Source organism: Stigmatopora argus, chromosome 19 (assembly GCF_051989625.1).
Source record: "Stigmatopora argus isolate UIUO_Sarg chromosome 19, RoL_Sarg_1.0, whole genome shotgun sequence".
Taxonomy (NCBI): Eukaryota; Metazoa; Chordata; class Actinopteri; order Syngnathiformes; family Syngnathidae; genus Stigmatopora; species Stigmatopora argus.
In genome coordinates this window covers 12,734,429-12,762,359 of record NC_135405.1, presented here as the reverse complement: position 1 = coordinate 12,762,359, position 27,931 = coordinate 12,734,429, and the positions used below count along the sequence as shown (strand labels likewise).

The 27,931-nt window shown below is 40.0% G+C and overlaps 8 protein-coding genes across 11 annotated transcripts; 3 read left to right on the top strand and 5 right to left on the bottom strand.

The window, feature by feature from the left end:
• Positions 1-1,422: 1,422 nt before the first annotated feature.
• pbk (PDZ binding kinase) lies at positions 1,423-3,979 on the top strand. 4 transcript variants are annotated; one of them, XM_077586736.1, is made up of 7 exons: positions 1,423-1,622; positions 2,096-2,239; positions 2,347-2,486; positions 2,555-2,724; positions 2,788-2,917; positions 2,986-3,171; positions 3,657-3,979. In XM_077586736.1, exons 2-7 carry the CDS (start codon positions 2,097-2,099, stop codon positions 3,854-3,856), a joined length of 969 nt encoding a protein of 322 aa, XP_077442862.1. In that variant the 5' UTR covers positions 1,423-1,622; position 2,096; the 3' UTR covers positions 3,857-3,979. The 4 variants fall into 4 exon arrangements, with proteins under 4 accessions (XP_077442862.1, XP_077442865.1, XP_077442864.1 ...); XM_077586739.1 differs by having other exon boundaries at positions 1,427-1,583; XM_077586738.1 differs by lacking the exon at positions 1,423-1,622 and adding an exon at positions 1,631-1,854.
• Positions 3,980-4,043: 64 nt separating this feature from the next.
• On the bottom strand, positions 4,044-8,768 carry LOC144065003 (N-acetyltransferase ESCO2-like). The gene is made up of 14 exons (XM_077587936.1): positions 8,628-8,768; positions 8,077-8,144; positions 7,894-8,006; positions 7,594-7,828; positions 7,246-7,527; positions 7,077-7,182; positions 6,960-7,020; positions 6,854-6,896; positions 6,433-6,523; positions 6,233-6,364; positions 4,963-5,052; positions 4,751-4,894; positions 4,499-4,683; positions 4,044-4,400 (listed from the first exon to the last, which is right to left on the bottom strand). Exons 2-14 carry the CDS (start codon positions 8,127-8,129, stop codon positions 4,268-4,270), a joined length of 1,668 nt encoding a protein of 555 aa, XP_077444062.1. The 5' UTR covers positions 8,130-8,144; positions 8,628-8,768; the 3' UTR covers positions 4,044-4,267.
• Positions 8,769-9,121: 353 nt separating this feature from the next.
• Positions 9,122-11,042, top strand: ccdc25 (coiled-coil domain containing 25). Its single transcript, XM_077586743.1, has 9 exons — positions 9,122-9,297; positions 9,359-9,406; positions 9,479-9,518; positions 9,601-9,652; positions 9,717-9,792; positions 9,862-9,965; positions 10,028-10,230; positions 10,297-10,342; positions 10,412-11,042. The coding sequence occupies exons 1-9, from the start codon at positions 9,273-9,275 to the stop codon at positions 10,439-10,441; spliced, it is 624 nt and encodes a 207-aa protein (XP_077442869.1). The 5' UTR covers positions 9,122-9,272; the 3' UTR covers positions 10,442-11,042.
• Positions 11,043-11,502: 460 nt separating this feature from the next.
• LOC144064307 (cholesterol 24-hydroxylase-like) lies at positions 11,503-14,855 on the top strand. Its single transcript, XM_077586735.1, has 15 exons — positions 11,503-11,723; positions 11,801-11,878; positions 11,959-12,040; positions 12,109-12,182; positions 12,258-12,344; positions 12,504-12,642; positions 12,699-12,812; positions 12,903-13,065; positions 13,126-13,191; positions 13,296-13,368; positions 13,447-13,531; positions 13,930-14,040; positions 14,120-14,208; positions 14,290-14,356; positions 14,436-14,855. The coding sequence occupies exons 1-15, from the start codon at positions 11,575-11,577 to the stop codon at positions 14,586-14,588; spliced, it is 1,530 nt and encodes a 509-aa protein (XP_077442861.1). The 5' UTR covers positions 11,503-11,574; the 3' UTR covers positions 14,589-14,855.
• Positions 14,856-15,129: 274 nt separating this feature from the next.
• LOC144064310 (gap junction Cx32.2 protein-like) lies at positions 15,130-17,610 on the bottom strand. The gene is made up of 3 exons (XM_077586741.1): positions 17,468-17,610; positions 16,293-16,441; positions 15,130-16,210 (listed from the first exon to the last, which is right to left on the bottom strand). The coding sequence occupies exons 2-3, from the start codon at positions 16,419-16,421 to the stop codon at positions 15,602-15,604; spliced, it is 738 nt and encodes a 245-aa protein (XP_077442867.1). The 5' UTR covers positions 16,422-16,441; positions 17,468-17,610; the 3' UTR covers positions 15,130-15,601.
• Positions 17,611-18,683: 1,073 nt separating this feature from the next.
• gja13.1 (gap junction protein alpha 13.1) lies at positions 18,684-20,475 on the bottom strand. Its single transcript, XM_077586740.1, has 2 exons — positions 20,423-20,475; positions 18,684-19,746 (listed from the first exon to the last, which is right to left on the bottom strand). Exon 2 carries the CDS (start codon positions 19,729-19,731, stop codon positions 18,862-18,864), a length of 870 nt encoding a protein of 289 aa, XP_077442866.1. The 5' UTR covers positions 19,732-19,746; positions 20,423-20,475; the 3' UTR covers positions 18,684-18,861.
• A 912-nt stretch (positions 20,476-21,387) lies between these two features.
• gja11 (gap junction protein, alpha 11) lies at positions 21,388-24,539 on the bottom strand. The gene is made up of 4 exons (XM_077587801.1): positions 24,410-24,539; positions 23,477-23,612; positions 22,445-22,630; positions 21,388-22,381 (listed from the first exon to the last, which is right to left on the bottom strand). Exons 2-4 carry the CDS (start codon positions 23,603-23,605, stop codon positions 21,695-21,697), a joined length of 1,002 nt encoding a protein of 333 aa, XP_077443927.1. The 5' UTR covers positions 23,606-23,612; positions 24,410-24,539; the 3' UTR covers positions 21,388-21,694.
• Positions 24,540-24,776: 237 nt separating this feature from the next.
• hsdl1 (hydroxysteroid dehydrogenase like 1) lies at positions 24,777-27,852 on the bottom strand. Its single transcript, XM_077587276.1, has 5 exons — positions 27,395-27,852; positions 26,841-27,280; positions 26,493-26,576; positions 25,607-25,744; positions 24,777-25,516 (listed from the first exon to the last, which is right to left on the bottom strand). The coding sequence occupies exons 1-5, from the start codon at positions 27,612-27,614 to the stop codon at positions 25,451-25,453; spliced, it is 948 nt and encodes a 315-aa protein (XP_077443402.1). The 5' UTR covers positions 27,615-27,852; the 3' UTR covers positions 24,777-25,450.
• Between the last annotated feature and the right edge of the window lie 79 nt (positions 27,853-27,931).

Here is a 27,931-nt window from a genome sequence, read left to right as displayed (position 1 = left end):
CATGTGGACTTGCTCGTCTTGATTGACAGCTCCGAAATACGATAACACTTGATCATGTTTTTTTTTCAATCAATTAAAATGAGGAACCACAACCCACCCTTTAAAAATCCACTCATAAAAATTCCAACATTACATTCACTCTTCACTTTTAACATAATGTTTAAAACACATGACAGTTTTATGACCATTTATGGACATGTTGTGGTTTCAAAAACCTCATTTTAGCAGTCAAACTTAGTCAAAATCACTTGTTCGTTATTATAAATTCTTTCCATTTCAGGGTTTACTACACCTGGGAAAAAGAATTTAAAAAAAATAACTATATGAAAAAAAAATCAAGATTTTTTGTATATATAATTTGTATACATATACAAAAAATCAAGATTTTTTTGTATATATAATTTGTGTACATATACAAAAAAAATCAAGATTTTTTTGTATATATAATTTGTGTACATATACAAAAAAATCAAGATTTTTTTGTATATATAATTTGTGTACATATTTTTTTGTATATATAATTTGTGTACATATACAAAAAAAATCAAGATTTTTTTGTATATGTAATTTGTGTACATATTTTGATTTATGAGCTACCTGACATAACAAATATAATAATATGAGTTACAAGTCTGTTAAGCACTGTTTGCGTAAATAATGCGTTTTGATATGTCACTGGGACACGTTTAAATTTGTCCTTTTTACCACTTTTGTGGACATGTGGTTGAATAAACCCGTCTTGGGACGATAAAGCAAGCGGCAAAACATGGATTCAATTCCCCTTTTGGGGGAATAAAAGAAGAATAGTGAGGAAAGATGAAGCAATTCCTGCATTCCTGCTCCTCGGCCTCAAAGGAATACTTCAAGCAAGGTCAAAGGTGATAGGACGGGGGACAAGTTGCGCTGTGTGGAGAGGGGGTACTTTATGGAGGTCAATGCCACTTTTTGGCATTGAGCAGACAAATGTATATTCATTAAAGGAACACAATGTGCTGATTGTGTTGATAAGTTAAGCAGGTCAGTGATTGATGACCAAATGGCGCTGTTGTCTTCCAAAAACAGCTCAAAGGGAACAAACTATCCTTGCAACTGAAGAAGACACATGTCCAACTATTAATAATAAAGACAGCCAAGTCATAAAAAAAGAAAACTTCACTACACAGAAGAATAACAACATAAAAATACAGATAGGCCTGCATTGTTGAGGCTTTTTAGAGTTGATGAAATGATAAATGACTGTTGGCCGGGGCAAGGGAACTTTGCAAATTTAATTTCTGTGGAAAATGTTTGTTTTGATTGTATAACTTAATTATCAAGTCAAATCGTGTTCAATTGTTTAACCTCACTGCCCTCCTGTGGAGAAAAAGTGAATGACAATTACGCAAATTTCTTGTGGTTCAATTCAGTGACATTGTGATCACTTACGTTATGGTTATTTTTAATTTGTATTGTTTGGAAGATGATTCATGCTGACTATAAACGTTACGCGTCGAATATTTAATGTATCTTCACTTTTGTTTGTTCTTCCGAGGCTGCCGTCGACGGCAGTGACGTTTGTTCGACATTTTTGAATCTTCGGCGGGGTAATTTTCAACACTCATCGTTGTTGCTTCCTATTTACGGTGGGAAAATGTAACTTCGTTTGTATTTAATTCAAATGCTCTTTATTTGGGTGAAATATAACTGCCCGTTGACGGAGCCGTCGCCATTTTGTCAATGCTATCGTTGTTGCTAATATTAACTAGCATCTGCTCTAGTTACGGTTATTTACGCTTTCATCATTCCTTTATTTGAGTATTTCTAACATCTTGACGAGCCTTTAGATGTTTAAGAATCATTATTACACCAAGAAAAGTGAGTAAGTAAGTCAAACAACTTGTAGACATCGTTTTGAATGGAAATTAATGCTTTAATTGTCATTATTCAAGTGTATTTTGAGATTAAAGCTTGAAATACACAAATAAATAATGATATTCATTATTTGTGAACTTCAGGGTGAAGCTTTAAAACTCATTATACTTGAGTTAATTATTGTTGAGGTCTGAGTAGACATGGATCACATTTAATGAATGTTTTCATGTTTTGATTTCAATAGAATGGCTGAATTCACCTCTCCCGAGATGTGCAGAATCAGGAGCGTCAAAAACCAAGGCGGAAGGACCCCCATCAACATCCCCGCCTCGCCGTTCATGAAAAAACTCGGTTGCGGGACGGGAGTCAGTGTTTATCTGATGGACAGGCAAGTTCCTTTAATGCCTTCTAAGTGAATTTGATTGACAAACCAAAGCCTGACTGGTCGCTACAGTCTGAAGAAGGCCTGACTGACTCTTTCATTTGATTTTTTAGAGTGGGGAAGAACACCGCCTCGCCGTGGGCCATCAAGAAGCTCAACACCAAGTGTACTGCCCAACAGGCTGACGTATATCAGAAGCGTCTGAAGGACGAAGCTGAGGTCCTCAAGGGAATCGACCATCCCAACATTGTCGGTAAGATTGAAAAAGCCAAACGCGTCTAATATCATTACCAAATGTAACCCATGTCTGTTTGAACCAAGGTTTCCGGGCGATAGCCACGGCCAAAGACGGCTCCAAGTGTCTCGCCATGGAGTTCGGAGGCGAACGCTCGCTCCACGACCTCATCGAGACGCGCCGAGAAGACGGCCTTCCGCCATTCCCCGCCGCCAACGTGGAAAAAGTGGCGCTTCACGTGGCCCGTGGACTGCAGGTTAGAAGAAAAAAATACATGTTTTGATTTGTATCAAACCTGACACCGCGCTTTTGTGTTCAGTATCTTCACAAAGAGAAAAAAATCTTACACGGCGACATGAAGTCCGGCAACGTGGTCATCAAGGGGGACTTTGACGCCGTCAAGATTTGCGACGTCGGCGTGTCCCTCAAGCTGGACGAGAACATGACAGGTAGCGGAAAAAATAGCGGACGCGCAACGGCCGGTTTTTGTGGGTGACGCGTAAAACCTGTTTGCCAGCGTCGAATCCGGATGAGGAGTACGTGGGCACGGAACCGTGGCTGCCCAAGGAGGTCTTGGAGGACCACGTCATCACCGACAAGGCCGACATCTTTGCCTACGGTTTGACCCTTTGGGAGATGATGACCCTGGCCATGCCTCACATGGACATGTCGGATCGTGACGATGAGGAGGAGCGAGATGAAGGTGAGAAGCGCTTTGGTTATGATGAAATATCTACAAAGGTTTTTATTAGGGATGTCCCAATCACACATTTTTGCACGGGACTCTATTAATGTAGCGGATAAAAGTAAAATAGTACCCAAGCGTCTTTTGTCCACCCAATTTAAATAGACGTAACGCAAAATTATAATCATAAAGGGGAGATTTAAACAAAGCAGAAAAAACACATCATTTTTTTAGTTGTGAAGCACCAAAATAAATGGAGCTATTTCAGTGGTGATATTTTGTACATTTACTTTTTTTTAACTTCAAGTTTTATTTCAATAGTGTCAAAATAGTTTTCACATCTTAACTCATTAACTGCCACAGCAAAAGATTTTTCTAAATCTGTTTTTACTTGATTCCAATCCTCTGAAAAAGATGCCAATGGGCCCTTTTTGTGTCAGGCAGGCGGCCATCTTAGGTCAGGTGACCCTGAGTTTAATTTCATACATCTGCATTTTTGACAGACATGTCGATTGAAGAGAGTTTCGACGAAGACGGCTACTACGCCCGACTGGGCACGCGGCCGCCGCTGGACATCGAAGCCCTGGGGGAGTCCTACCGGAAGATGCTGGAGCTCTTCCTCGTGTGCACCGAGTCGGACCCCCAAAGACGACCTTCGGCCGCGGACATCGTACAAGCGCTGGAGGGCGGAGCTGAGGTTTGATGCCCATCTACTTGTCAATTTTTTTTTATCTTCTTGTTCTACACGATCTAGAAGCCTATGTATTTTTTTGGCTTATCTGTTGTCCAATATCTTCAAAGTATATATTAAAAAGAATCCAGGAAATGATAAGAGCCGTTTATTGAACCCTTTTACAACAAATTATCTTCCCCCAAAAACATTAAAACTCTGGAAAACAGCCGTTAGTCAGCCTTAAAGTGTTTAAAAAGAACAACCAGGGAGTCGTTTCCATAGAAACATCTGCATAAAACTACAGCAAATACAAAACACTCAAGCCTGAGTTGAATCACCTGCCATTGACGCGGATAAATGTCACCGGCACGAGGCTCCTGGTGAATGATTTAAATAGTAGAAAGTAGCTAAACTAACATCCCAAGTCAGCGGCGGCTCACTTCACGCCACAAAGTTGTAGACGAGGAACCTGGGGGTGCCGCAGTACGCCGTGGCAAACTTTTTCCCGTCCGGCGTCGGGTCGGAGAAGGCGATTTCTTCCTTTGTCAGGAGACTGCCGTACATAAAGGTGCTCCTTGGGTGAGAAAGGGAGAAAAAAATGGCGTTAACCCAATTTATGTAGCCATAAAAAGCACACCCGCCGCCATTTTTGGGAAAGAAATGGCCGCCTACCTGACCGTATCCAGCATCCGGCGGGCCACGCCTTGTCGGCGAGCCAGACTGAAGACCCAAACGCGACTGACTCCGCACAGCGCCTTCTCCGGGACGGTGGAGCAGCACCAGGCCCGGTGCCGATCCATGAAGTCGTCCTTGGTCAAGTCCTTGGACCCATCGGTCTGCTCCAGAACTCTGAAGCCCTGAAAGTCAAGAGACGTCCGTCTGATCTAAAACCCTCATTTCCAAATCCTCGGACTAACCGCTAACCTGTCGGATGGATTCGGCGACCAGGCAGCCCACCACGGTCCGATCTCTGTTGACAAACAGGTATGTCTTCGCTTGTGAGGGTCTGCTCAGCGCCACCTGCTGAAAGCCCAGCTCGTCGTCCGCCAGGCACCGCATCTCCTCTGCCTAGAAAAACGAATGACTCGGAAGGACTTTGTCGGCGGAGATGGCGCGAGTCCGAAACCAGACGATACCTTTTTGACGGCGTACTTGGGGTCGTCCGGCATGACCAGGATGATTTTTCCGTCCCAGAACTCGGCGACCACTCGCTCCTTCTTCCAACCCTTCAAAACAAAGACAAAAATTGGACAGGTATTCTCTCTATAGATTTTCAAAAACAAAAACCACCAGTTTGCAATATTTGAGGTGAATTTAAAAAAAAACTTTTTATTTAATACCAAAGCTAAGTGAACAAACGTTTATCTTAGAGATGTCCCATTTTTTTTAAATATAATTTGCCGATATTGATCCAAAAATTGGTTTTAAAAAAATGCGACAAGTAATATCACTGGTAAATGCCATCATATTTTTGGGTGGTAATAAACTTAGCCCTACTGGTACCTGGAAAAATACCACCATTTTTTGAATATAGTTTGTCGATATTGATCCAAAAATTGTAAATAATTTTTTTTTTTAAAAATGCGGCAGGTAATATCATTGGTAAATGCCATCATATTTTTGGTGGTAATAAACTTAGCCCTACTGGTACCTGGAAAAAATACCACATTTTTTAAATATAGTTTGTTGATATTGATCCAAAAATTGGTAAAAATAAAAAAACAATACGACAAGTAATATTGGTAAATGCCATCATATTTTTGGGGGGTAATAAACTTAGCCCTACTGGTACCTGGAAAAATACCACCATTTTTTGAATATAGTTTGTCGATATTGATCCAAAAATTGTAAATATTTTTTTTTTTTTTTAAATGCGGCAGGTAATATCATTGGTAAATATCATATTTTTGGTGGTAATAAACTTAGCCCTACTGGTACCTGGAAAAAATACCACATTTTTTAAATATAGTTTGTTGATATTGATCCAAAAATTGGTAAAAATAAAAAAACAATACGACAAGTAATATTGGTAAATGCCATCATATTTTTGGGGGGTAATAAACTTAGCCCTACTGGTACCTGGAAAAATACCACCATTTTTTGAATATAGTTTGTCGATATTGATCCAAAAATTGTAAATAATTTTTTTTTTTTTAAATGCGGCAGGTAATATCATTGGTAAATATCATATTTTTGGTGGTAATAAACTTAGCCCTACTGGTACCTGGAAAAAATACCACATTTTTTAAATATAGTTTGTTGATATTGATCAAAAAATTGGTAAAAAAAAAAAAACAATACGACAAGTAATATTGGTAAATGCCATCATATTTTTGGGGGGTAGTAAACTTAGCCCTACTGGTACCTGGAAAAAATACCACTAACTGTAACAATGATCTTCTTTACCACAAATTTGATGGACTCCAAGACGGACTGGTGAAACTGTTCATGTTGGAAGTTGTCTTCCGGGTTGTCGGCGCTGTACACCATCCCGCACGAGCCGCAACTGGTGGCGCCAAACTGCTTCTGACCGGCGTCCTGATTGGAAATAAGACAAAAGTTGAGCAAGGTACAAAATAACCACGATAACAAAAGTAGCGGCGTACAATGATGAGCTGGTCATGGTCGTGTTTCTTCCGCCGGCGGGTCGTTCGCTCTTTGGTGGGCGGCGATGGCTGGGTCGGCGTGCTCTTTGAACTTTTGGTTTTATAGGAAAGAGAAGACGGATTATTAAATTATGGCGTCAAACTGTAAATATAGCATGTGGATTGACACTATGTTTTGCTCAAATGGCTTTAAAATAACATTTCTACAAGCTGAAAGAGATTTTTTTTATCTTATGTAAATAAATTAAGAACAATTATTTTGTTTTTAAATATTGAAGGGGATTTTATTATAAATATAAATAGAGTGCCAACTCAAAAATGCTTCAAATTTGTTTGCCTAAGCGAAAAATTCCTCTTAAAGGGCTCCTGTATTTCACCATTTTTGGTTTGTTGCATAATATACCAAGAAAAATTGCCTCACCGTTTGGAAGCAGATCCAAAAATGGGGTAGACGGCGCCGGATTCTGGAACATTTTTTTTTTTAAATTAAATTGGCATGCTCAAAAAATCATAATTTTGTTCCTTACCTTTGGGTGGCGTAGCGACATTACTTTGACCATCGCAAACCGGCTCAGCCTGATCAGGATAAAAAGTTCAAGATGAATAATGATGTTAAATTGAACGTTTATAATGAGTTAAGCCACCTCGGAAGAGTAGGCGGAGCCTCCGGAAGGCTGAACTTTGGTTCTCGTGAGCACTATTTTCAACTCCTTTGTGATGTGGTATTTCTCGGCCAGGACTTTTGAGGAACTATGGAACAAAAGAGAGAATTTTAGGAGCCGTTTGTGATATTTAAGTGGAATTAATAAGTACCTCAGAATGTTGAAAAACTCCTTTGGATCCGACGTGCTTGTGGCCGCTGATTTCTTTTCAACCCGTGGAATGCTTGGTTTCTTCTCAGGCCAGACTCGCTTCTTAGGCTGGTCCTTTTTGCTTTTCCCGTTGTGGGCGGCCGCCCTCTTGTACATGGAGCTCGTTGTCTTGCTGGTGCTGAAGAAGGCGGCTCCCACGAAAATCTTGGTTTTGGGCTTCTTCATGTGGTTGAAAGTGAGGGTGATGGATTTCTTGGCTTCGGGGGCCTTGTTGGACGAGTTGCTATGGCAAAAAAGAAATAACTTGGTCGTAGAAAATCTGAATTTTGTGTTGCTATCGTTCACAAACCTGGGCGAGTTTATCTTGGACAATTTGATGGTCTTGGTTTTGGTGGTGAAACCTAGGAAGTTTGAACTTGTCCGCTTGCTTTTCGTCGTCTTGTTGTTTTTCTTCGGAATAATTGGGGTCTTCGTCGGAGGAGGGCGGCTAGGGAGGGATTCCTTCACTGCTTTTCTCTCCAGGGGAGTGAGATAGACGCTCTTCTTTGGCCCGTAAAAGCTGCTCGTCTCCATTACCGGCAAACCTGGGGAAAAGGACAAATGCAAGTTGGTTAAAAAGTCTCTATTTCGTTTGAAAATTCTTCCTTACCCGTCGTTTTGCGAGGCGACGGATGGTTTTCCTTGTTCAAAAGTACAGCCAGTCTTTTTCTGGGCGATCTTCTCTTGATAGGGGATGCCTGCTCTTGATCCTCGGTTGGGTGACTTAAAGGAAGGGAGTAAACGGTTTCAAAATAAACTATGTGCGTCCATAAAATGTGGTTGTAGGTCTTACCTGCTCGAGTCGTCGAAGGACAGCTTTCTCTTACGAGTGCTCAAGGGCATCATTTTTAAGTCGTTCACCTGGAAATTGAGTTATAATGATGGTGTAGCATAGAAATACATAAGTAATCAAATGAGGCATCATTTCCAAAACTAGTTTATGAATATAAACCTTTGTTGACATGTTTAAGACAGACGAAGTGAACAATTAGACCAAAATTGGAGAAAAAAAAACATACATTCCGTTCAATATATTATATTAAAGCGACTGTCGACATGCAATTGACAAAATTCTAATCAAACTGTTTGCCGGTTCAACAAAATAATAGTTCGTAATAATATGTAATATGACTTACAAACTTGCGCCAATTCAACAATTGATGGGATAATTCTATCACATTAAACATTGTAGCTTTTAAAGCACCGAATACGCATTGACATGAAACTTATATTTAATGTTTTAACGTTAGCAATGCAAGTAAATTAACTGCGTAAGGTTCGACGTTAGCTAACCGGCTAAAACACTTCGGTTTAAAATGACGACACAAACTGCACATATCTTACCTAAAATGCTCTTAGTAATAGTAGATAAAATAGTTTAGCCGTAAGTGTTGTAAAATAATGTAAAATTAGAGCTTTGGCTCTCTTTTTGCCCGCGTTTCCTCAATGTGTTTTGAACGGCGCGCGATCAAAGTATCCGGAAACAGTAATACGCGGGAATTTAATCTTTTCCGGTTATTTACTTTAGGAATAAAAGATAATAACTCCGACAATAATCATTTTATTTTAAAATATTTTAAGTATTATAATATTATAAGTTTAACTATAAAACACACCTAAACATCGTAAAATTACGTCCAACTTAATAATGTGCAACGAGTATTGTAAAATAGTGCTTTATCGGGTATTTTAAACCACTACTCTGACGCTTTTATTTTAAAAATTAAATGTTAAGAATAAAAACAACAATTGTTGTTTGAATTTAATATAAATATGATGAAAGACAAAATACAATTTGTATACATTTTATTTTTGTAGGGGACGTCGACTAATGCTTCCTTGTCAGTGTTTGACAACAACTTCCGGGGTTAATTTTCTGCTCCACGCGTCAAGTCTTAGAAATAATTCCACCCGTGAAACAACATTTAGCACATCGGAGACGTTGTCAATTATTATCATTATTATTTTCTTAATTTTAATATTGTTAAAATGGTGTTTTACTTCACAAGTGCCGGTAAGTTGTTCGTCTTGCTAACTGTTAGCTAAGTGGTTCATGTTGCGCTCATATTGTGCAGTGGTGGAGCCTCCTTACACCATTTATATGGGAAAAGACAAATATGAAAGTAAGCTTACACACGCTAGTCATGCATTTATTGTGGAATTTTGATTTGAACTTGCACTTTTATTCCACACAGATGAAGATCTCATCAAATATGGGTGGCCTGAAGATATCTGGTCAGTTCCACCACAACCAAAATAATGTTCAAATTGACTGACAGCTACAAGTTTACGACTTAAAACAAAACTTTTCTGACAGGTTTCATGTGGACAAACTGTCTTCGGCTCACGTTTATCTCCGCTTACCAAAGGTAAACACAGATAACATGATGATCGTGGACTATTTGTCATTTATATTTGTATTTTGTCTGCCAGGGTGTGACGATCAACGATATTCCACCAGAAGTGTTGATAGACTGTGCCCAGCTAGTGAAAAACAACAGTATACAAGGTTTGAATGTCATAGAATTCGAGATCAAATCAAATCAAATAGAGATTGAGGGCAGATTTGTGTTGCCAGGTTGTAAAATGAGCAACATCAATGTGGTTTACACGCCTTGGGCCAACCTGAAAAAGACCGGAGACATGGACGTGGGTCAGATCGGCTTCCATCGACATAAGGAGGTCAGAAAATGGAGATGCTCTCTCACTGCATTTTGCGTCAACGCCTTATTTTGTCGTTTCAGGTGAAGACGGTAGCCGTGGAGAAGAAAGTCAACGAGATTGTGAATCGACTGGAGAAGACCAAAGATGAGCGCCACCCCGATCTGGCGGCCGAGAAGGAGTCCAGGGACTGCGAGGAACGCAACGAGAAGAAAGCTCAGCTTCAGGAGCATAAGAAGCGCGAAAAGGAAGAACAGAAGAAGAAGAAGGAGATGGACGAACTCAAGTCAGTTCACAAATGCAAAATATTGTTTTTTGCGGCGTTTACCCATTTTGACTTTTTTTCAACCAGGTGCTACACTTCACTCATGAAAGACGAAAACATGAAGACCAACGAGGTGAGCGGACGCTAACGGGCTCCATGCTAACCAGTTGGTGAGATGATTTATGAAAACCCGTCTCAACAGGGCGGCTACGAGTCCGACGACTTCATGTGAAGAGTGACAGCATCGAAAAGAGACGTGAAGTCAACAACACGAGGGACAAAGCAGAAAATGGCCGCCAGGCCCCGGAGGTTGGACGCCGTGAAAGCTCCAACGGAGAAGCCGAGAACTTTTTAGGCGCTCATAAGACTGACCGTGCCATTTGGAATGATGACTGCTCGCATCTTTTTTTGTGTTTGCATGTCAAAAGTTTACAGTCAGTGATGATTGACATATCAATTCTATTTTCTTGCATCTATGGTTAATTCTATTTTATGAATTTTCACCCTTGTCATTGGCAGTCGGAAGGTATTTTATTTTCAAAATGGATTTTATTGCACGTTCATTATATAACGCACCATACGCATACTTTGGATTAAATATCATACACGGTCTTGCCTTTGGATAAGTGGACATTTAAACACAATGCTCATCCTATTTCGGCATGTGGGGAAATAAAACATGATGATTCGTTGCCAGTCAGAATCACAGAAGCTACAGAAAATGTGTTATTGTGGGTATAAATTCTTCATATTAGAATTATGATGACCTGTACATAGAAATATCAAATGTTTGTACATGATTCCTTATTAAAAATGCTCAAAATTCTGATGAATAGTGATCAGTGTGGGTTTATTTTTATTGAAGCGAAAATTGAATTTTCAACATTCCTTGCAGTTACTAAGGGTGGCCCGAGGAGGTCAGTGTTGGGCTTGAGTTTTAAGTTTGATTTATTTTAAAGGGTATGTATTAACGTTCATTTCTAGCCTTGATATCAAAATAAAACACAAAGATGCACTTTAGGTTGATTTATTTGTGTCAATGTCTATAAAAAACATTAGAGTTGGAAGAAAAACGTCAAGACGTGCTCAGAATTTCACGTTGTTTTCTAACGTAAAAGTAAAACTAAATATCAACCTGGCAAATTTTTCAATCACCATATCATTTTAAACCGTAATTGAAATTGTCAATGTAATTGTGCTACCGTTAAAAGTGAGTTATAGTTAGTTTAACAAACTGCATGGACGCATAAACAAACGAGCTGGCGTTTGGCGCATGATTATGACGTTGCATATGAGAGTTGTCCTGCCCCACCTTTCGTGAAAACGCCCCCGAACTTCATTCGGACTAAACATTATCGATCAAAAATGTCGCTCATACATTCTCTTTTCGTCCTTACTGCACATATTATCGTCTTACTCTTGTTTTTGTTGTTTGTAGCCTTGATTGGCTACTGCGCCTACATCAAGTACATCCACCTGAAGAATGATCACATACCTGGACCGCCGAGGGAAAAGTAAGGAAGAATGAAAAACATATTTCTTTAACATCCGTTCACCTGGAATTAAAAAGGTATCTTTATTTTTCTCAAAGTTTTCTCTTTGGACACTCTCCAGCTTTTTGGAGAGCCATGAAAAACGACGAATTGACCCACGACCTGTTTCTAAAATGGTAAATATCATGTTTTTAGAATTATTTTTGATATTATTTTATTCCAAGTGGTGACATTGTCATTTTTTTTACCTTGCAAGGGCCGAGATTTATGGACCTGTCTACAGAATCAATGTTCTTCATTACATCCTTGTCATCATTACCTGTCCAGAAACAGTCAAGGTATCAATTTACATTTTTTTTTAAATGCCATTCACATCCACTCCAGTGGCGAATTTTAATGCATTCAGGAAATCCTGATGTCCTCAAAGTATCCCAAAGATATGTTTCTGCACACACGCCTCTTCAGTATGTTTGGTCAAAGGTAAACGATGCCGTTTGCCCCACTTAGATTAAATAAAGCGATACAGTAAACGCGCTACATATTTGTGTTCTGCAGGTTCTTGGGTAATGGCTTGGTTACGGCCAGAGATCACGATCTGTGGTATAAACAACGTCGGATCATGGACCCTGCCTTTAGTAGCCTGTGAGTATTGAAGAACGTGTTTTTATAGTCATTAGGAGGAGAAATAGAAAGGTGTGGAACATTAAACCCGTTTGATAACAAGCGCATGCTGTGCTTTGTTGCCCTCCTGTGGCAAGTGTTGGAACTGTTCTTCCCAAATTGACCTGACCCCTCGGACAGGTACTTGAGGAGTCTGACGGGAACGTTTAACGAGCAAGCCGAGAGCCTGATGGGGAAATTGTCGGACTTGGCCGACAAAAAGTCGGAGGCTCACATGCTGGAGTTGGTCAACAAGGTCACGCTGGGGGTCATCGTCAAGGTAGGCCGCGTCTCGGGAGACGCGTGGCGTTCGCCGACGTCGCTTGGTCTTTTCAGGTGGCCTTCGGGATCGATCTGGAGTTGCTGGAGAACGAGGCGTCGCCTTTCCCCGAGGCCATCGATACGTGCCTGAGAGGGATGGTTTACAATTTACGGGACGTTTTCTTTCGGGTACGGCGTAGTCGTAAATTTTAGGCTTGAAATTGAGTATTCATTTACATAAGAGTCATGTTGTGTTACAACTTTAATCTGCTTTTAAAGTTTAATCCTAAAAACTGGGCTTTTGTGGAGGAAGTGCGCGCCGCCTGCAAACTATTGCGCTCCACCGGTTCCGAGTGGATCACCAAGAGACGGGAGGCCATCCACAACGGGGGTGACGTGCCCAAAGACATCCTGACGCAGATCATCAAAGCGGCAGGAAAAGGTCGGTGTTTTTGCGGAAAAGTCTGCGAAATAAACAGTTTTTATTTTTGTCGCCCCGCAGAGGAAAGTATGAGCAAAGAAGACGAGGAATTCATGCTGGATAATTTTGTCACCTTCTTCATCGCTGGTGAGATTTTTAAGCCGATTGGAGTCACGCGGGTTTTTAGCGTTGCCACGGTGACGCCTTTCGAGGCTAAAAAACTTGATTTTTGGGGGGTGGGGTTCATCCAGGTCAAGAAACTACCGCCAACCAGTTGGCGTTTTGCATCATGGAGTTAGCCAGGAATCCCGATATTTTGGAAAAGTGAGAAGAGATAGGAAAATAAATCCATCTGGAATTTGACGGGACGCCATTTTCATTTTTGGCTTTGTTTGGCGGCAGAGTTCAGAAGGAAGTGGACGACGTGGTCGGGATGAAACGGGAAATCAGCTACGACGATCTGGGAAAGCTCGTTTACCTCTCGCAGGTAAGCTAACGAGCTAACAGATAGCAGAAGATCTCAATACATTTTTTTTTTTACATTTACAATATTATTTTCAAAATAAATGAGTCTTTAAGAAGAAAAAAACTCCCAAAAAATCAAAATGTTCATGTTAAAAAAAAATTCTAATGGGAATTTTTACCATTAAGAGCTCAAAAAGAGGACTTGGACCAAAAGCGTCTGTTTAAATCTATTTATTTTGATTAATTAATACCAAACAAGCTAGCTTAGCTCAGGTAAGTTGTGAAAAGACCTGAAAATGGTCCAATTTGCTTTTGCTATGTTTTTTTTTGGAAAGGTAAACATTTTAATCAAATTGTGCAACTGCACCAAAATATTTTAACCCCCAAACCCCCCCCCCCCCCCCCCCCCCCCCCTTAAAGATTCTCAAAGAAACATTACGAATCTACCCGACGGCTCCGGGGACGTCGCGCGATCTGCTCCACGACCTGGTCGTGGACGGCGTCCACATTCCAGCTGGCGCCACTTGTATTGTAAGACATGACATTTTAAACAAAAAAAAAATCAAATAATTATTCATAAAATATTTTTTTCCTCCTCCTCGCAATTCAGTTTAGCTCCTACGTGTCCAGCAGAATGGAAAAGTTCTTCAAGAACCCGCTGGAATTCAACCCGGATCACTTTGACCCCGATGCACCCAAGTAAGGTTTTTTCCCATCCAACTTTCCACGCCAATATTTTATTTTTTAATCTTCAGGTATGATTTCTCTGGTTATTTCAAGGCCATATTACACCTACTTCCCCTTTTCTCTCGGTCCACGTTCCTGCCTGGGACAGAACTTTGCTCAGGTGATTAAAAAAAACAACTAAAATTAATATTATGATTTAATTATACAACGAGAAGAACCTGATTGTGTTCTCTGGACAGATGGAAGCCAAAGTGGTGATGGCCAAGCTCCTCCAGAGGTTCAACTTTGCCCTGACGCCCGGCCAGAGCTTCGGAATCCGCGACGTGGGCACCTTGCGACCCAAAGGGGGCGTGGTTTGCACGCTGACGCACAGGAAGCCTTTGGGCCCGTGAACGTCCAAAACGTCGGCGATCTACGTTTTCCTAAAAGCACCTTACAAAGGTATTTTTCAGACTCGAACTCGAGTTTTGTTTCAGTCAATCCGAAGTTTTCATGTTGCGAAAAATTGCAAAGTTATCACAAAAATGATGTATTAGAAAATTTTAAAAAAATACTGAATTTACTTGATTAATACATGGATAATCAGATCATTCACATCATGTAAAAGAAAGAAATATGAAATTAATTATGATCATTAAATGTATTTCATAGTAACAAAAGGCTGTGTTTTGGTTTGAATGATTTGAATCTTTTTGACGTCTGAGTTCTATGACGTACACTTACCAAGTGTGGCCACAAGACGTCACTGTTGGCCCGTAAAAATATATTTACGTTGACTGAATTTTAAAACTTAAAGTGTAGGAATACTTATATACACGTAAATTGTAATGAAATTATACTATTAATAAAAATTAGTCAATTCCAGATAATTTTTGGGATATAAAAAGCAACAAACATGAAACTGAAGTCGTAACGAGTGGAATAAGTCATAAATAGTTATTTAAAAATTTATTATTCACTCTCAAAAGTACACAAGTTATCTCTCACCCTTACATTTTATCTGTAAAACATTACAAAATGCAAATACTACATACAGCACGTGTAGTACTTTATAAAAATCTTTTTTTTTTATTTACATTCTATTTTATATAATTTACATGGCAGCACATTTTTTAAATTAAAAACCATTTGAACGGAGAGGCCCTCCCAGCCCAAATGGATTGGACGCCTACTTGCGAAGAGAGGCACCCGATTGGACGACTGTAACCGTCAATGGAAGCGTGAGGGTTGAAAATAACGCTAGATTTGTAGCTAGGCGAATGAAAATATCAATAATAATTGATATCCTACAAGAAAATTGAATTTAAAATTTTAAAAAAAGTTGTCATAAGGTACCACGGGAGGACGTTTCAGAGTTCTTGGCGGGTTCTTCCACCGCCGGCGGCCATTTTGTCCAATCGTCCGCTCACGCTTTGGCAAAACCGCCGTCGCTCAACGGCGAACGCATCCCCCTGGCGGCCATTTTGGCTCTCCTCCGCGCGCTGCCGGAGCAAGCCAGGTAGAAGACCTCCACCACGTTGAGGAGCACCGACACGCAGGACATGACCAGCATGAAGATGATGAAGACGGTCTTCTCGGTGGGCCTGGACATGAAACACTCCACGGTGAAGGGGCACGGCGCCCTCGTGCACACGATCCGGGGCTCCATGATGAAACCGTAGAGGTAGTACTGGCCTACCATGAAGGCCGTCTCCAGGATCACGCGGAAGACGATGGAGGTCACGTAGTTGCCCAGCAGGTCGCCCTTGATCTTCACCTGGCCCCTCTCGTCCGAGTACTTGGGGAGTTTTTGCGAGGCCACGCCGCTCTTCAGCGTCTTCTCGCGGAGTTTGTTCTCCTTGTGGATGACGTGCATGACGTGGCCCAGGTAGATCAGCGTGGGCGTGGACACAAAGATGATCTGGAGGACCCAGAAGCGGATGTGCGAGATGGGGAAGGCGTGGTCGTAGCAGACGTTCTTGCAACCGGGTTGGTTGGTGTTGCACACCATCTTGGACTGCTCGTCGCCCCAAACCTGGAAGCGGCGGAAGACCTCCGGTTAGCGAGGAAGCCGTCGTTTAAGGGCGCCAAAAAAAAAATGGGAAAGAGCGGCGGACCTTCTCGGCTCCGGCTCCCAAGATCATGATCCTGAAGACGAAGAGGACGCTTAGCCACACTTTGCCGATGACGGTGGAGTGCGATTGAACTTTGTCCAGGAGGGACGCCAAAAAGCTCCATTCGCCCATCTTCGATCGGATTGGCCGCACTAAGGCGTGTTTTAAAAAAATAAAAAATAAATTTGAAAGCGAGTCATCCGATGTTGGAAGCTGAATTTTTTGTTAAGAGTTATTTGCTAACATTAGCAACATTAGCTTCAATTCTGTGCCCACAGGCAATAAAAAATAGCCTAAAATATTCAATTTATCACTTGAAAATGGACAAAAATGCTTTATTCTTCAATTCTTTGCCCACAGGCAATAAAAATAGCCTAAAATATTCCATTTATCACTTGAAAATGGACAAAAAATGTGTTTATTCTTCAATTCTTTGCCCACAGGCAATAAAAATAGCCTAAAATATTCTATTTATCACTTGAAAATGGACAAAAAAATGTGTTTATTCTTCAATTCTTTGCCCACAGGCAATAAAAAATAGCCTAAAATATTCCATTTATCACTTGAAAATGGACAAAAAAGTGTTTATTCTTCAATTCTTTGCCCACAGGCAATAAAAATAGCCTAAAATATTCCATTTATCACTTGAAAATGGACAAAAAAATGTGTTTATTCTAAATATTCCATTTATCACTTGAAAATGGACAAAAAAATGTGTTTATTCTGTGAAAAATGTTTTTTGTGTGTTTTGGAGCGTAGCTATTTTTTCAAATGTCTCCCAAATTCCTTAAAACTAAAACAAATTCAAAAATTTACAATTATGTCTGTATGTTCATTGTATAAATATGAAAATGTGTGATTGTAAGTGTTTACAAAAATGCACATAATTATACAAACACGTTCTTATGAGTTGTTATATTATGCAAAATAATAATAATTGTGTACAGACATGTTCGGAAGTTAAAGTACTTTGTAACAGTCGTACAAAAGTTCATTTTAGACGTAATATATAGTAAAATAAGAGGAAAATATGTAGAAGATATATTCAATTTTGACTGATTATTTTGACTCCCTTGTTTTTATTTAAGGTAAAATAAGGACATTATTGATTAATGATTATGTAAATATTCAGAGGTTTTTTTTCCATGTTTTTTTTTTATTAAATGTGAATTTCTTACCTTATTATAGAAAAAAACGGAGGGTGCCGGTGTCCAGTTGTGTGCTGTTCGAATGCTGTTCGATTAGAGTTAAAGGCAAAGGTGAGTTTTTGCTCAGGCTGCACAAGTGTGTGTGTGTGTGTGTGTGTGTGTGTGTGTTTGTGTATGTTTGTGTTGGAAAGGCACTCGCCTTGTTTTGCTGGAAATGATAAAAAAACGAAGCTACGTGCGCTTTTTGCTGCGTTAATGATTACGCAGTATTTTGTGCTTTAAAGTCCAAACGACTCCCTCCTCGTATTATTGCTCAATTTTTAATTTTTTTATTTTTTGTCTACGTTGCATGTATGTACAAGACTTTCTTTTACAACTTTTTGGATTACAAGCCTTGATAGGATGATGTGACAAAAGATAAAGGAATTGTTTCATTGATAAAGTTCCAAGATTTTTTTATTGGGATGAAAAAAATAAGATTGGTTGAAATGTTAGGCGCTAATAAGAGGAATAAATTAATAATTAATAAATGGAGAGTGGTGTTGAAAAACTAAGAAATGGTTAATAAACAGAAGGGAATAAGCTATCTTTTCTCTAAATTTGGTGTTAATACTTTGAATAGTTTGGGAGCTATTGAAGAAATTAGGCGATAATTACAGTAATAAATTAATAATTAATTAATGGAGGCTGTTGTTGAAAGAATGAATAGATGTACAATAAACATAAATTATTCATCTATTTTTCTTGTAAATTTGGTGATAATATGTCGAATAGTTTGGGAGCTATTGAAGAAATTAGGTGATAATAACAGTAATAAATTAATAATTAAAAAATGGAGGGTGTTGTTGAAAAATTAAAAGATGTCCAATAAACAGAAAGTAATCATCTATTTTTTCTGTAAATTTGGTGTTAATACGTCGAATATTTTGGGGGCTATTGAAGAAATTAGGCGATAATAACAGTAATAAATTAATAATTAATAAATGGAGTGTGTTGTTGAAAAACTAAAAGATGTATAATAAACAGAAAGTAATCATCTATTTTTAATGTAAATTTGGTGTTGATACGTTGAATAGTTTGGGAGCTATTGAAAAAATTACATTAACATATCCACACATCCATCTAATCTTGCTCTAGTCTCCCTATTTTTCTTCATTTTTCAAACCAAATCAAATCAAAAGCCTTTATTGTCATTATACACAGCTGTGTATAAGGAAATTCCTCAACATACGATCATAATATAAATACTGAAATCTGACAAGTGATTTTTTTATATCAAACTTTAATGATTTAGCTAAAAACAACAAAACAGTGCATACACAGCAAGTTAGAAAAACAGACCAGCAAAAATATCATCATGATTCCCATTGCACATTTTAAACCCCTTCCACCCAATCATTTTTTGGGGGTACATTTTGAGGACTCTAGAGTAAGGGTTTCTCCTCTTTGGCCCCGTCCCGAATCCCACCCAAGCTTTGGCTGATCTCCTTGTCCAGGTTCTTCTCGATCTCCTTGTCCAGGTTCTTCTCGTTGTCCTTGATGGCGTCCGCCTGGCTCGGCCACTTGAGCTGGATCGGGTTCTCCACCGAGTTCCCCCCGGGGCGCTTTTTGGACCTCTTGGACCTCTTGCAGCGGGTGCAGAGCAGGTAGAAGATCTCGGCGACATTAAGGACCAGCGAGACGCAGGCCACGACCAGCATGAAGATGATGAAGATGGTCTTCTCGGTGGGTCGCGACATGTAGCACTCGACGGTGAAAGGGCAGGGGGCCCTGGAGCAGGGGAACATGGGCACCATGATGAAACCGTACAGGTAGTACTGACCCACGATGAAGGCGGCCTCGATGAGGATCTTGAAGAACAGCTGGGTGAGGTAGCTGCCCAGGAGGTTTCCCTTGATGGTCACGTTGCCTTTGGCGTCGGTGTACTTGGGGGCTTTGGCGTAGAGGGTCCCCCCGGGGCTGGCCCTCTTCTGCCGGATCTTATTCTCGCGGTGGATGACGTGCATGGCGTGGCCCAGGTAGACCAAGGTGGGCGTGGACACGAAGATGATCTGGAGGACCCAGAAACGGATGTGGGAGATGGGGAAGGCGTGGTCGTAGCAGACGTTCTCGCAACCGGGCTGCTTGGTGTTGCAGATGAAGTCGGACTGCTCGTCGCCCCACACGCTCTCGGCGCCGGCGCCCAGGACCATGATGCGGAACAGGAACAGGACCGTCATCCAGATCTTGCCGATGACGGTGGAGTGCGATTGGACTTTGTCCAGTAAGGACGACAAGAAGCCCCAGTCTCCCATCTTGGATTGGAGGATCTGGAAAGAGGAAATACTTGGGAGTTGGGTTCCCGGACTTTGGAGGTGATCTGAGGGCGGGGCCTTGATTTGGCAGATCAACTTGACAGTTTCTGGATTTATGATCTCAAGATGTTTCCTTGGCTAAGCTAAGCTAAGCTAACCTGTCAACTTCATTCTCTCGTTGCGAAGATCCTCGATTGGAATTCGACTTTCTCTTTCTTAACACTAATTTGTTTTAAATATACATAAATTCCCAACACTCAGATTTTTTTTGTTCATAACATAATTGACCTTCACTCATTAATTTGAATCATTTCTAAAAGAAACCTAAAAATCAGTTCGAACTTTCAATTTTTTTGTCACATGATCAATTGACTGGTATTAGATGTAAAATGATCACAAATTGGAAACATTTTAGTTGTTAATGAAAACGAACCATTGGATATTAAAAACATTAAAAAATAGTCTCATTATTTTCTACTCCATTTATCATAATAATAACAAAACTATCTTCCTCCACATTTCAGATGTCAATTTCCCAAAAACAAAGTTAAATCCCACAGAAGGCCAATTAAAACAGCATCTTTCTATACAAAAATGGAACGATACCTTTGAAGGAAATTAAAAAATATATATATTCAAATGTTATGCTAATATAATGCAATATAATATTGTTTTCCGGCTGCCTTCTTACCTGATGACGGAGTCCAAACGGTGTGTTTCTGTCTGTGGCCGTGTGCCTTCTAATCTGAACCTTGGAGTCATTTGAGACTTGCCACGTTGAAGTACAAATACTTCAATACAGTTACTACTCGATTACTTCAATATCTATTGATTACAAGCACAGAAAATCATTTTTAATAGTTTTCCACTCGAGTAAATTTCGGGTGATACTTTTCCCACTCATCACATTTACTTTCACTGCAATTCTTGATTATTATTATTATTTTTATTATCTCAAATTGTTGTATTTCCACTTGATTTCAGAGTAGGAGTTGGTGAGGGGAGGTGCGGCGCTATGATTGGCTACATTGTGCAACGCGTGTCAGGCAGCGTGTCACTTTGCACTGGCCCGCAGTAATGATTGACAGGTGAAAAAGCAACTTTTTAATGGAAAAAAAAACATTCAAGGTAAAATGTGCATGTTGAAGAGAAAGCAATATTTGCAGGAAGGCTAAAAACAATGCCAAATGCTAATGCTAAAAACACACAAGTTTTTGTTTTGTTAACTATTGCTTATCACGTGGAGACGTCCAATCCATTTGATGTAAAAAAATATCAACACAAATGCTAATGCTAAAAAGTTAACTATTTTTGTTTGGCAATCGTAGCAAATTAACTTTTCATTCATTTAAAAATCATCAACGTATAGACAATGCTAATGCTAAACGCTAACAAATCTTTTTGTTGTTGTTTCTTAATGGATTGTTTGTTATTCTAAAAAAAGAAATATTTTCTATTTTAATTTTTTGGGGGCACTCGTAGACCAGCAAATTAACTTTCATTCATTTAAAAATTATAAACATAAAGACAATGCTAATGCTAAATGCTAACATGTCCTTTTTGTTGTTGTTGTTTGTCAATGGATTATTTGTTATGCTAAAAAGATACCTATTTTCTTTTTAATTTTTTTAATGAAAAACTGAAACAAGATCAATATTACAACACAATATTATTATTTACACCAAAATAATTACAACAAAAGAAAAACTACAACTTCTGATTGGAACTAGTAGCTGCTAAGCCTTAACCAAATCATTGCATTTTCAATTGTTACAAGTCTGAACAAAGCCCTCTGTATTGGTCACATGACCACTCTTCCATATCCTAACGTCATTTCTAAGATCGCCATTGTACAACACAGTTTACATTATGACATTTCTAGAAAGAAAAGGAACAAATTACACATAGAATGAACACAAAACACAAAAATAATGGAAAATCTAACATGCCACACCCCTTTTTTTTAGATATGTATTTCCCCCGTGTTGCCGGGCAACCCATTTCCCAGCGCCTCATTGACGCCGAACTTGCGTCCTTGCATCTCTAGCTCGGCGTTAAAGCCGTTCTGCGTCACGTCGTCCTTTAACGCGTACGCCCTCCCCCGCCCGCCGGGCGGCGCCACCGTGACGGGCGTGACGGGCGTGACGGTGTAGTCGCGCCGCCTAGCCGCGCACTCCTTGAAGGCCTTGCCCCATAGGTAGAGCAGCTCGGCCACGCAGAGGGCGAGCGAAAGCGCCGCCGCGCCCAACATGAACCAGATGATGAGGGATTTCTCGGTGGGGCGGGACAGGAAGCAGTCCACTTGGTGGGGACAGGGCTTTTGCGTGCACACGTAGAGGGCGTCCAGCGTCAGGCCGTACAGGAAATACTGGCCGACCACGAAGCCCAGCTCCACGGCGATCTTGGCCACCAGGTGGAGGACGTAGGCGCGCAGGAGGCGTCCGCGGATGTTCACCTTGCAAAGATGGGTGTATAGATAGATTAAATGAGAAGTGATACAGTGAAAAGGTTTGATAGATGGTAGTAGTAGAAGAGTAGGTGAGCTCACCTTGCCGCTACCTTTGATGTACTTGGGAATCTTGAAACTTCGCTGCAGGAACAACAAGGCCTGGTCGCCCAATTCGGCCTGCTGGCGAACGCGTTCCTTTAACTGCAAACGCACGTTTGTCGTTTGAAAGCGTTCGCCGGCACCCCCATCCCGAATTGTCCGTACCTTCTTCTCGACGTGCACCACGTGCAGCACGTAGCCCAGGTAGAGTAGAGTGGGCGTCGCCACGGCGATGATTTGCAGGGCCCAAAAGCGCACATGCGAGATGGGGAAGGCCTTGTCGTAGCACACGTTCTCGCAGCCCGGCTGCCGCGTGTTGCACACAAAGTCCGACTGCTCGTCGCCCCACACCTGCGTGCCCGCCATTTGCGTTAGCGTCCCCGTCGCCCTCGTTCGAGTGACTTTTTTGGGGCTCGTTTAAAATCACCGAATAAAAACACAGCAGTAGTAGTAGCAGTGGTAGTAGTAGTTGTGGTATTAGTAGTAGTAGCAGTAGTAGCAGTAGTAGCAGTAGTAGCAGTAGTAGCAGTAGTATCAGTAGTAGTAGTAGTAGTAGTAGTGTCAGCAGTAGTAGTAGTAATCGTAGTAGCAGAAGTAGTAGTATTGGCAGTAGTAGTAGTAGCAGTAGTAATAGTAGCAGTATTAGCAGCAGCAGTAGTAGTAATCGTAGTAGTAGTAGTAGTAGCAGTAGTAGCAGTAGTAGCAGTAGCAGCAGCAGTAGCAGTAGTAGTAGTAGTAGGAGTAGTAGTAGTAGTAGTCGTAGCAGTAGTAGTATTAGTAGCAGTAGTAGTAGTCGTCGTAGTAGTAGTAGCAGTAGTAGTAGCAGTAGTAATAGCAGTAGTAGTAGCAGTAGTAGTAGAAGTAGTAGTAGTAGTAGTAGTAGCAGTAGTAGTAGCAGTAGTAGTAGTAGTAGTAGTAGTAGTAGTAGTAGCAGTAGTAGTCGTAGTAGTAGTCGTAGTAGTAGTCGCAGTAGTAGTAGTAGTAGCAGTAGTAGTAGCACTAGTAGCAGTAGCAGTAGTAGCAGTAGTAGTAGTAGTGGTAGAAGTAGTAGCAGTAGTAGCAGTAGTAGTAGTAGTAGCAGTAGTAGCAGTAGTAGTGATAGTGGTAGTAGTAGTAGATTGAACCCTAGACCCCTGTAACTGCGAGGCCAACGCGTTAAAATATGTAATGGTAAAAATGATATGAAATGGAAGTGACCCTATCGGCGCCGACGCTCAAAACCAGGATGCGGAATATGAATAGGACGGTGAGCCAGACTTTCCCGATGAGCGTGGAGTGCGTCTGCACTTTGTCCAGGAGGCGACCCAGAAGATCCCATTCGCCCATTTTGCACCTGGAAAGACAAATGGCGACTGGCGTCAAAGACAAAGGCGGACGCACGCTTTTTGGTCCTGGAAGGTCACGCAAAGAAACACTTGTCTGATTGGACTCGCAGCTGGCGATAGACGCCCCAAAAAAACACTAAAAACTCAAGCGCTATCTTTTTTTGTGAGCTGCACCTAACCTTGGATGATAGTGGTCTACATATACAATGACAAAGACATTGGTAACAAACAAAAAAGAACTTTAAAGCTAACTTTTGTGGTTAGAGAAGGAGTCATAGTATTGACTGTTAGTTAGGAACGATAAAAAGCAATGTTTGATAAATTAGTTTCAGATGACAACTGTTATTTTTAATGTAAAAGTTGTCTGAAAATTTTTTTGTTGGGTTGCAGAGTCCAAACTTTTAGTTTTCTTTTTCTTAAGAATGTTAATTTTGCTTTATTTTTTTGCTATTTTTTTTCCAGGAATTAGGGTTGCCAGGTTCATTATTAAAAAAAAAATGGAAAAATAAAAAAGAATGTCTGACTTGTATGACCTTTGACCCTTTATTTGCTATCCCTGATTTTAGTCACCCCGAAATGACATTTTCCAGACCTCTGTGACCTTTGACCCTATAACCTCAATACAATATTTACTAATAAAACAGTTTTTCTTTATATTTAGAGAAAGTTCTCTTTAAAAAAATGAAGCTAAGCTTTGGAAATCTGCAACAAAAAATGGTCTATAGGCTCAAAAACATTGAAAATTGCACTCTTGTTTTCATAATCACTACATTATCTAAGAATTTTTTTTTGCAGATGTACGTACCGTCTGACGAAGAAGCCGACGACGTAGTAGGAGATGAGTAGAAAGGCCGGCGTCTGGCTGGGAGAAAGTGAGCATGTGGTCCTTTTGTTCCGAAATGACCTTATCAGGAAGGTTCCAGCCTACGCCGAACCTTCAAAATAACGACAGCCTGCAAACTTCTGGAGGTACTTTTTCATCATAAATGGCTACTTTTCATTCCCATATTTTCATTTTGTAACATCTCAAAATATGTACACTGTGTAAGCTTTTATTTGGATACAATTCATCGAGATAGAAGCAGAATTGAAATAGGTTAATATAGTCTGAAGGTGAGCAAAAAATGTTTTTTCCAAAGAAAACAATGCATTTTTTATAGTGTACACCTTTATTTACGTTTCAGGTAAAAACATAGTATTTTCAATAGGATTAAATGGATTACAGAATAGGCAGTAAATATGATAATATAACCTTGATGTGAAAAAAAATATATTTTCTTCCAAAGAAAAAACTCAATTTGCTGATAATGTAAGCCTTTGTCAACAAAATTAGCTTTTCAAGTTAAAATAAAATATTTCCATCATTTAACAGAACTATTTACTGAACAAATAAGTTTGTTTCAATGCAAAATTCAATATATTAAAAGTATAATGCTGCCTTTTTGTCAGTAAATATGTTTTCAAGGCAAACACAATACTTTCATAGTATATTGATTAAATAATACTACAATTTCTTGAAAAAAAACTTTATTTATAACACCAAAGGAATACAATTGTTCTTTCTTAGTCAACCTTTATCGCACTACCACTATTACGCATTGTTGCCAAATATGATTATAACTTTTTTTGTCAACCAATGTCTAAAAATAAATAAATAAATACCAAACCCAAGATAATATAAGCTAAGATAAGCTAATACTCCAAAATATTGGAAATTCAAACTGATTGGACCATACAAGTTCTTCATAACTTTAATATATTATATAACCTTACATTTCTGTTTTCTTTAGATAATATTTCCCAGGATAAGCTAGCATAACAAACCACGCTAACGAGAAAATACGTTTTATCCGATAAACATTCGGCAGCCAAAAACCCAAATCCAGTCCGGGATGCACTTCATCAGTCCATACTGTAAGAAAAAAACACACAGAAAAATTGTAAGTACACAAATATGCACATAACCAACCCATTATTATTATTATTTTTTTTCGTAGCCCACCTGCAGTGTGTGCGGCCAGTAACCGGTGGTCCGGTTGGACACGCCCAGGGTGGAGACGGCGTGGTGTGCGTACACTTGCGGAGATGGCGCCAACCAACCTTCGGTGGACGAAGCCGGGCGATGATTACTGGGGGCGATCTGTGAAAAAGTACGTCGTTCATTTTTAACTAGGCGTCCAAATCATTCTGACTTGGAGACTCGGTAAGGGAAAAAGTCCTTTTTTCGTTGAGGTTATCAATGATAATGTTGTGTATGGAAAGTAATATTAAGTCATTTGGTTTTAGTTGATTCATTACATTTTTTAAATGAATTAAAATTCTAAAACATTATTAAATATTTGATTAAAAATTTGACAAGCATCTTTATTTTGATAAATTTGCCAAGTTCAAACCCAAAGTTGCTGTGCAATGTGAAATAAAATCATCAATTTAGACTGGAATTAGCGTTAATCTCGCAGCAGCGACCCCATCATTTATGGCGGAGTGGTGTAATTGCAGTTTTAAATTATGGAATTTTTTTCTTAATTTTTTATTATAGTTGACAAAAATTATTTCACGATAATTATCATTTTATCACCAAGCTCTAATTAAAGTATTTTTTTAATTTATTTTAAATTTCTGAATAAAGTACATTAAGATATTTGAAATATATTAATTTCCATTGGAATTTTCTTGATCTTAATTAGAATGATTTTAATAACGTTATAACTCATCATAAACGTTTTTGGATGATCAATAAAATATTAATAGTATTTTATTTATAATATGAATGATTTAAATTGTTGTTTTCAAGCTTAAAATATAATTTTGATGTTGTTGCATGATATGCTGTTCCATATTTAATACATATTTTCCACATTATATTCATTTTTTTTATGGTAACAGACCTGAAATGGAATGAGACTTTGAACAAAAACCCCTTTTGCGCCGTACTCAAGGTGGAGCGCTCTGGAGAAATGATCCAAATAGCCCTGAAATAAAAAAAACCCTCAAATAAATGACATAACAAAGACAGTTTTTCAGCAAAGATGTTCAAGTATAGCAGGGTTGTCCAAACTTTTTTTCCCAGCATGCCTCTTTCAGAAAACTTCATTAGCTGCCATTTATGGCAATAGACTGAATTAAGCTTCTTGTGCAAGCCCTTTTCACTGATATTTGCATGTTTTGCTGCGGGAAAAAAATAACTTTTGGACATCCCTGAATGTTTTGTATTTTCCCGTCGACATGTTTCTCACAGAAGCGGCGGTGAGCGTGACTTTCCCGGGCGCCGCCCGACAGCACGCACCGGACGAGATGTTGACCACGGCCCCTCGTCCGCGTTCCAGCATGCCCGGCAGCACCGATCGGGTGAGCAGCGTGACGCCCGTGACGTTATCGCCCATCACCTCCATCAAGCTGCGATGGGACGTTTCCAGCAGCTGGACCGAGCATGCCCGGTCCATGCAGTTGACCAGAAAACCCACGTCTTTGCCCCTCAGGGCGTCCTCCACCGGCTTGACCGTCGCCTCATCCCATCCGGAGTCGACGTGGACCAAGATGGTTTCCACGCCGTAGCTCTGGGTGAGATTGGCGGCGAAGTCGCTGACGGCCAAACGGCGGTTGGTGACGAAAACGATGCTGAGGCCGTGACGCGCCAGTTCCTCGGCATAGGCTTGCGCCAAGGGCTCCGATGCGCCTGATGGGAAAGATATGATGGAGTAATTGGGAAAAAAACATGATGACACAGCTAAACTGGATTGGACGTCTGTCGCCGTCGAAAGTAGCGAATGATAAATCTGCTTTATCTTACCATAAACGACCGCCCAGTCTCCGTATCTTTGCCTCAGCTTCCTGTTGGGGATCATCCTAGGAAGGAAATGGACCCTGACCAGCACGCAGCAATCCCTGAGCAGGATAACAGCTTTGCTGGCCGTGTATAAAGCGCCCACAACGGCTAGAGTTTCCATATAAAAACCGCACGATCGGGAAATTTCCCTATACAGTAAGTGGAAACTGTCAACAGCAGCCATGCTTCCTCCCTAATTCAAAACTAACGTCTTGATACGAGTTAATTAATCTACGCAACGCTCGTAAAATATTATAAATTGAGCCCGATATTGCTGGTTATATAAATCTACATCGTATTTTGACGCAAAATTGCTTGAATTTAAGTTTGACAACCGATTAGTCCAGCAGGGATTTGTTGAATGAAACCCGGAAGAAGGAGCTAAACAACAAGTCACGTGATGCTGCTCGGAGAGGGGAAAAATAAGCAAGTCACGTGATTCTGCTTTTCCTCGATGGCATATTCCAAATCTCTTGAAAAAGAAACGTTTTTATCATTTAC

Coding starts and splice junctions, on each gene's coding strand:
- pbk (XM_077586736.1), top strand. CDS start 2,097: ATGGCTGAATTCACCTCTCCCGAGATGTGCAGAATCAGGAGCGTCAAA. Junction 2,918..2,985: donor GCTGGACGAGAACATGACAG/GTAGCGGAAAAA, acceptor CCTGTTTGCCAG/CGTCGAATCCGGATGAGGAG. Junction 3,172..3,656: donor TGAGGAGGAGCGAGATGAAG/GTGAGAAGCGCT, acceptor CATTTTTGACAG/ACATGTCGATTGAAGAGAGT.
- LOC144065003 (XM_077587936.1), bottom strand. CDS start 8,129: ATGATGCCCTTGAGCACTCGTAAGAGAAAGCTGTCCTTCGACGACTCG. Junction 7,829..7,893: donor GTCGCCTCGCAAAACGACGG/GTAAGGAAGAAT, acceptor CCTTTTCCCCAG/GTTTGCCGGTAATGGAGACG. Junction 5,053..6,232: donor TGGAGTCCATCAAATTTGTG/GTAAAGAAGATC, acceptor TTTGTTTTGAAG/GGTTGGAAGAAGGAGCGAGT.
- ccdc25 (XM_077586743.1), top strand. CDS start 9,273: ATGGTGTTTTACTTCACAAGTGCCG. Junction 9,298..9,358: donor GTTTTACTTCACAAGTGCCG/GTAAGTTGTTCG, acceptor CATATTGTGCAG/TGGTGGAGCCTCCTTACACC. Junction 9,966..10,027: donor GCTTCCATCGACATAAGGAG/GTCAGAAAATGG, acceptor TTGTCGTTTCAG/GTGAAGACGGTAGCCGTGGA.
- LOC144064307 (XM_077586735.1), top strand. CDS start 11,575: ATGTCGCTCATACATTCTCTTTTCGTCCTTACTGCACATATTATCGTC. Junction 12,345..12,503: donor GACCCTGCCTTTAGTAGCCT/GTGAGTATTGAA, acceptor CCCCTCGGACAG/GTACTTGAGGAGTCTGACGG. Junction 12,813..12,902: donor TACGGGACGTTTTCTTTCGG/GTACGGCGTAGT, acceptor CTGCTTTTAAAG/TTTAATCCTAAAAACTGGGC.
- LOC144064310 (XM_077586741.1), bottom strand. CDS start 16,421: ATGGGCGAATGGAGCTTTTTGGCGTCCCTCCTGGACAAAGTTCAATCG. Junction 16,211..16,292: donor TGGGAGCCGGAGCCGAGAAG/GTCCGCCGCTCT, acceptor CGCCGCTTCCAG/GTTTGGGGCGACGAGCAGTC.
- gja13.1 (XM_077586740.1), bottom strand. CDS start 19,731: ATGGGAGACTGGGGCTTCTTGTCGTCCTTACTGGACAAAGTCCAATCG.
- gja11 (XM_077587801.1), bottom strand. CDS start 23,605: ATGGGCGAATGGGATCTTCTGGGTCGCCTCCTGGACAAAGTGCAGACG. Junction 22,631..23,476: donor TGAGCGTCGGCGCCGATAGG/GTCACTTCCATT, acceptor GCGGGCACGCAG/GTGTGGGGCGACGAGCAGTC. Junction 22,382..22,444: donor TGGTGCACGTCGAGAAGAAG/GTACGGACAATT, acceptor GTGCGTTTGCAG/TTAAAGGAACGCGTTCGCCA.
- hsdl1 (XM_077587276.1), bottom strand. CDS start 27,614: ATGGCTGCTGTTGACAGTTTCCACTTACTGTATAGGGAAATTTCCCGA. Junction 25,745..26,492: donor AAAGTCTCATTCCATTTCAG/GTCTGTTACCAT, acceptor ACTTTTTCACAG/ATCGCCCCCAGTAATCATCG. Junction 25,517..25,606: donor ACTGGCCGCACACACTGCAG/GTGGGCTACGAA, acceptor TTTTTCTTACAG/TATGGACTGATGAAGTGCAT.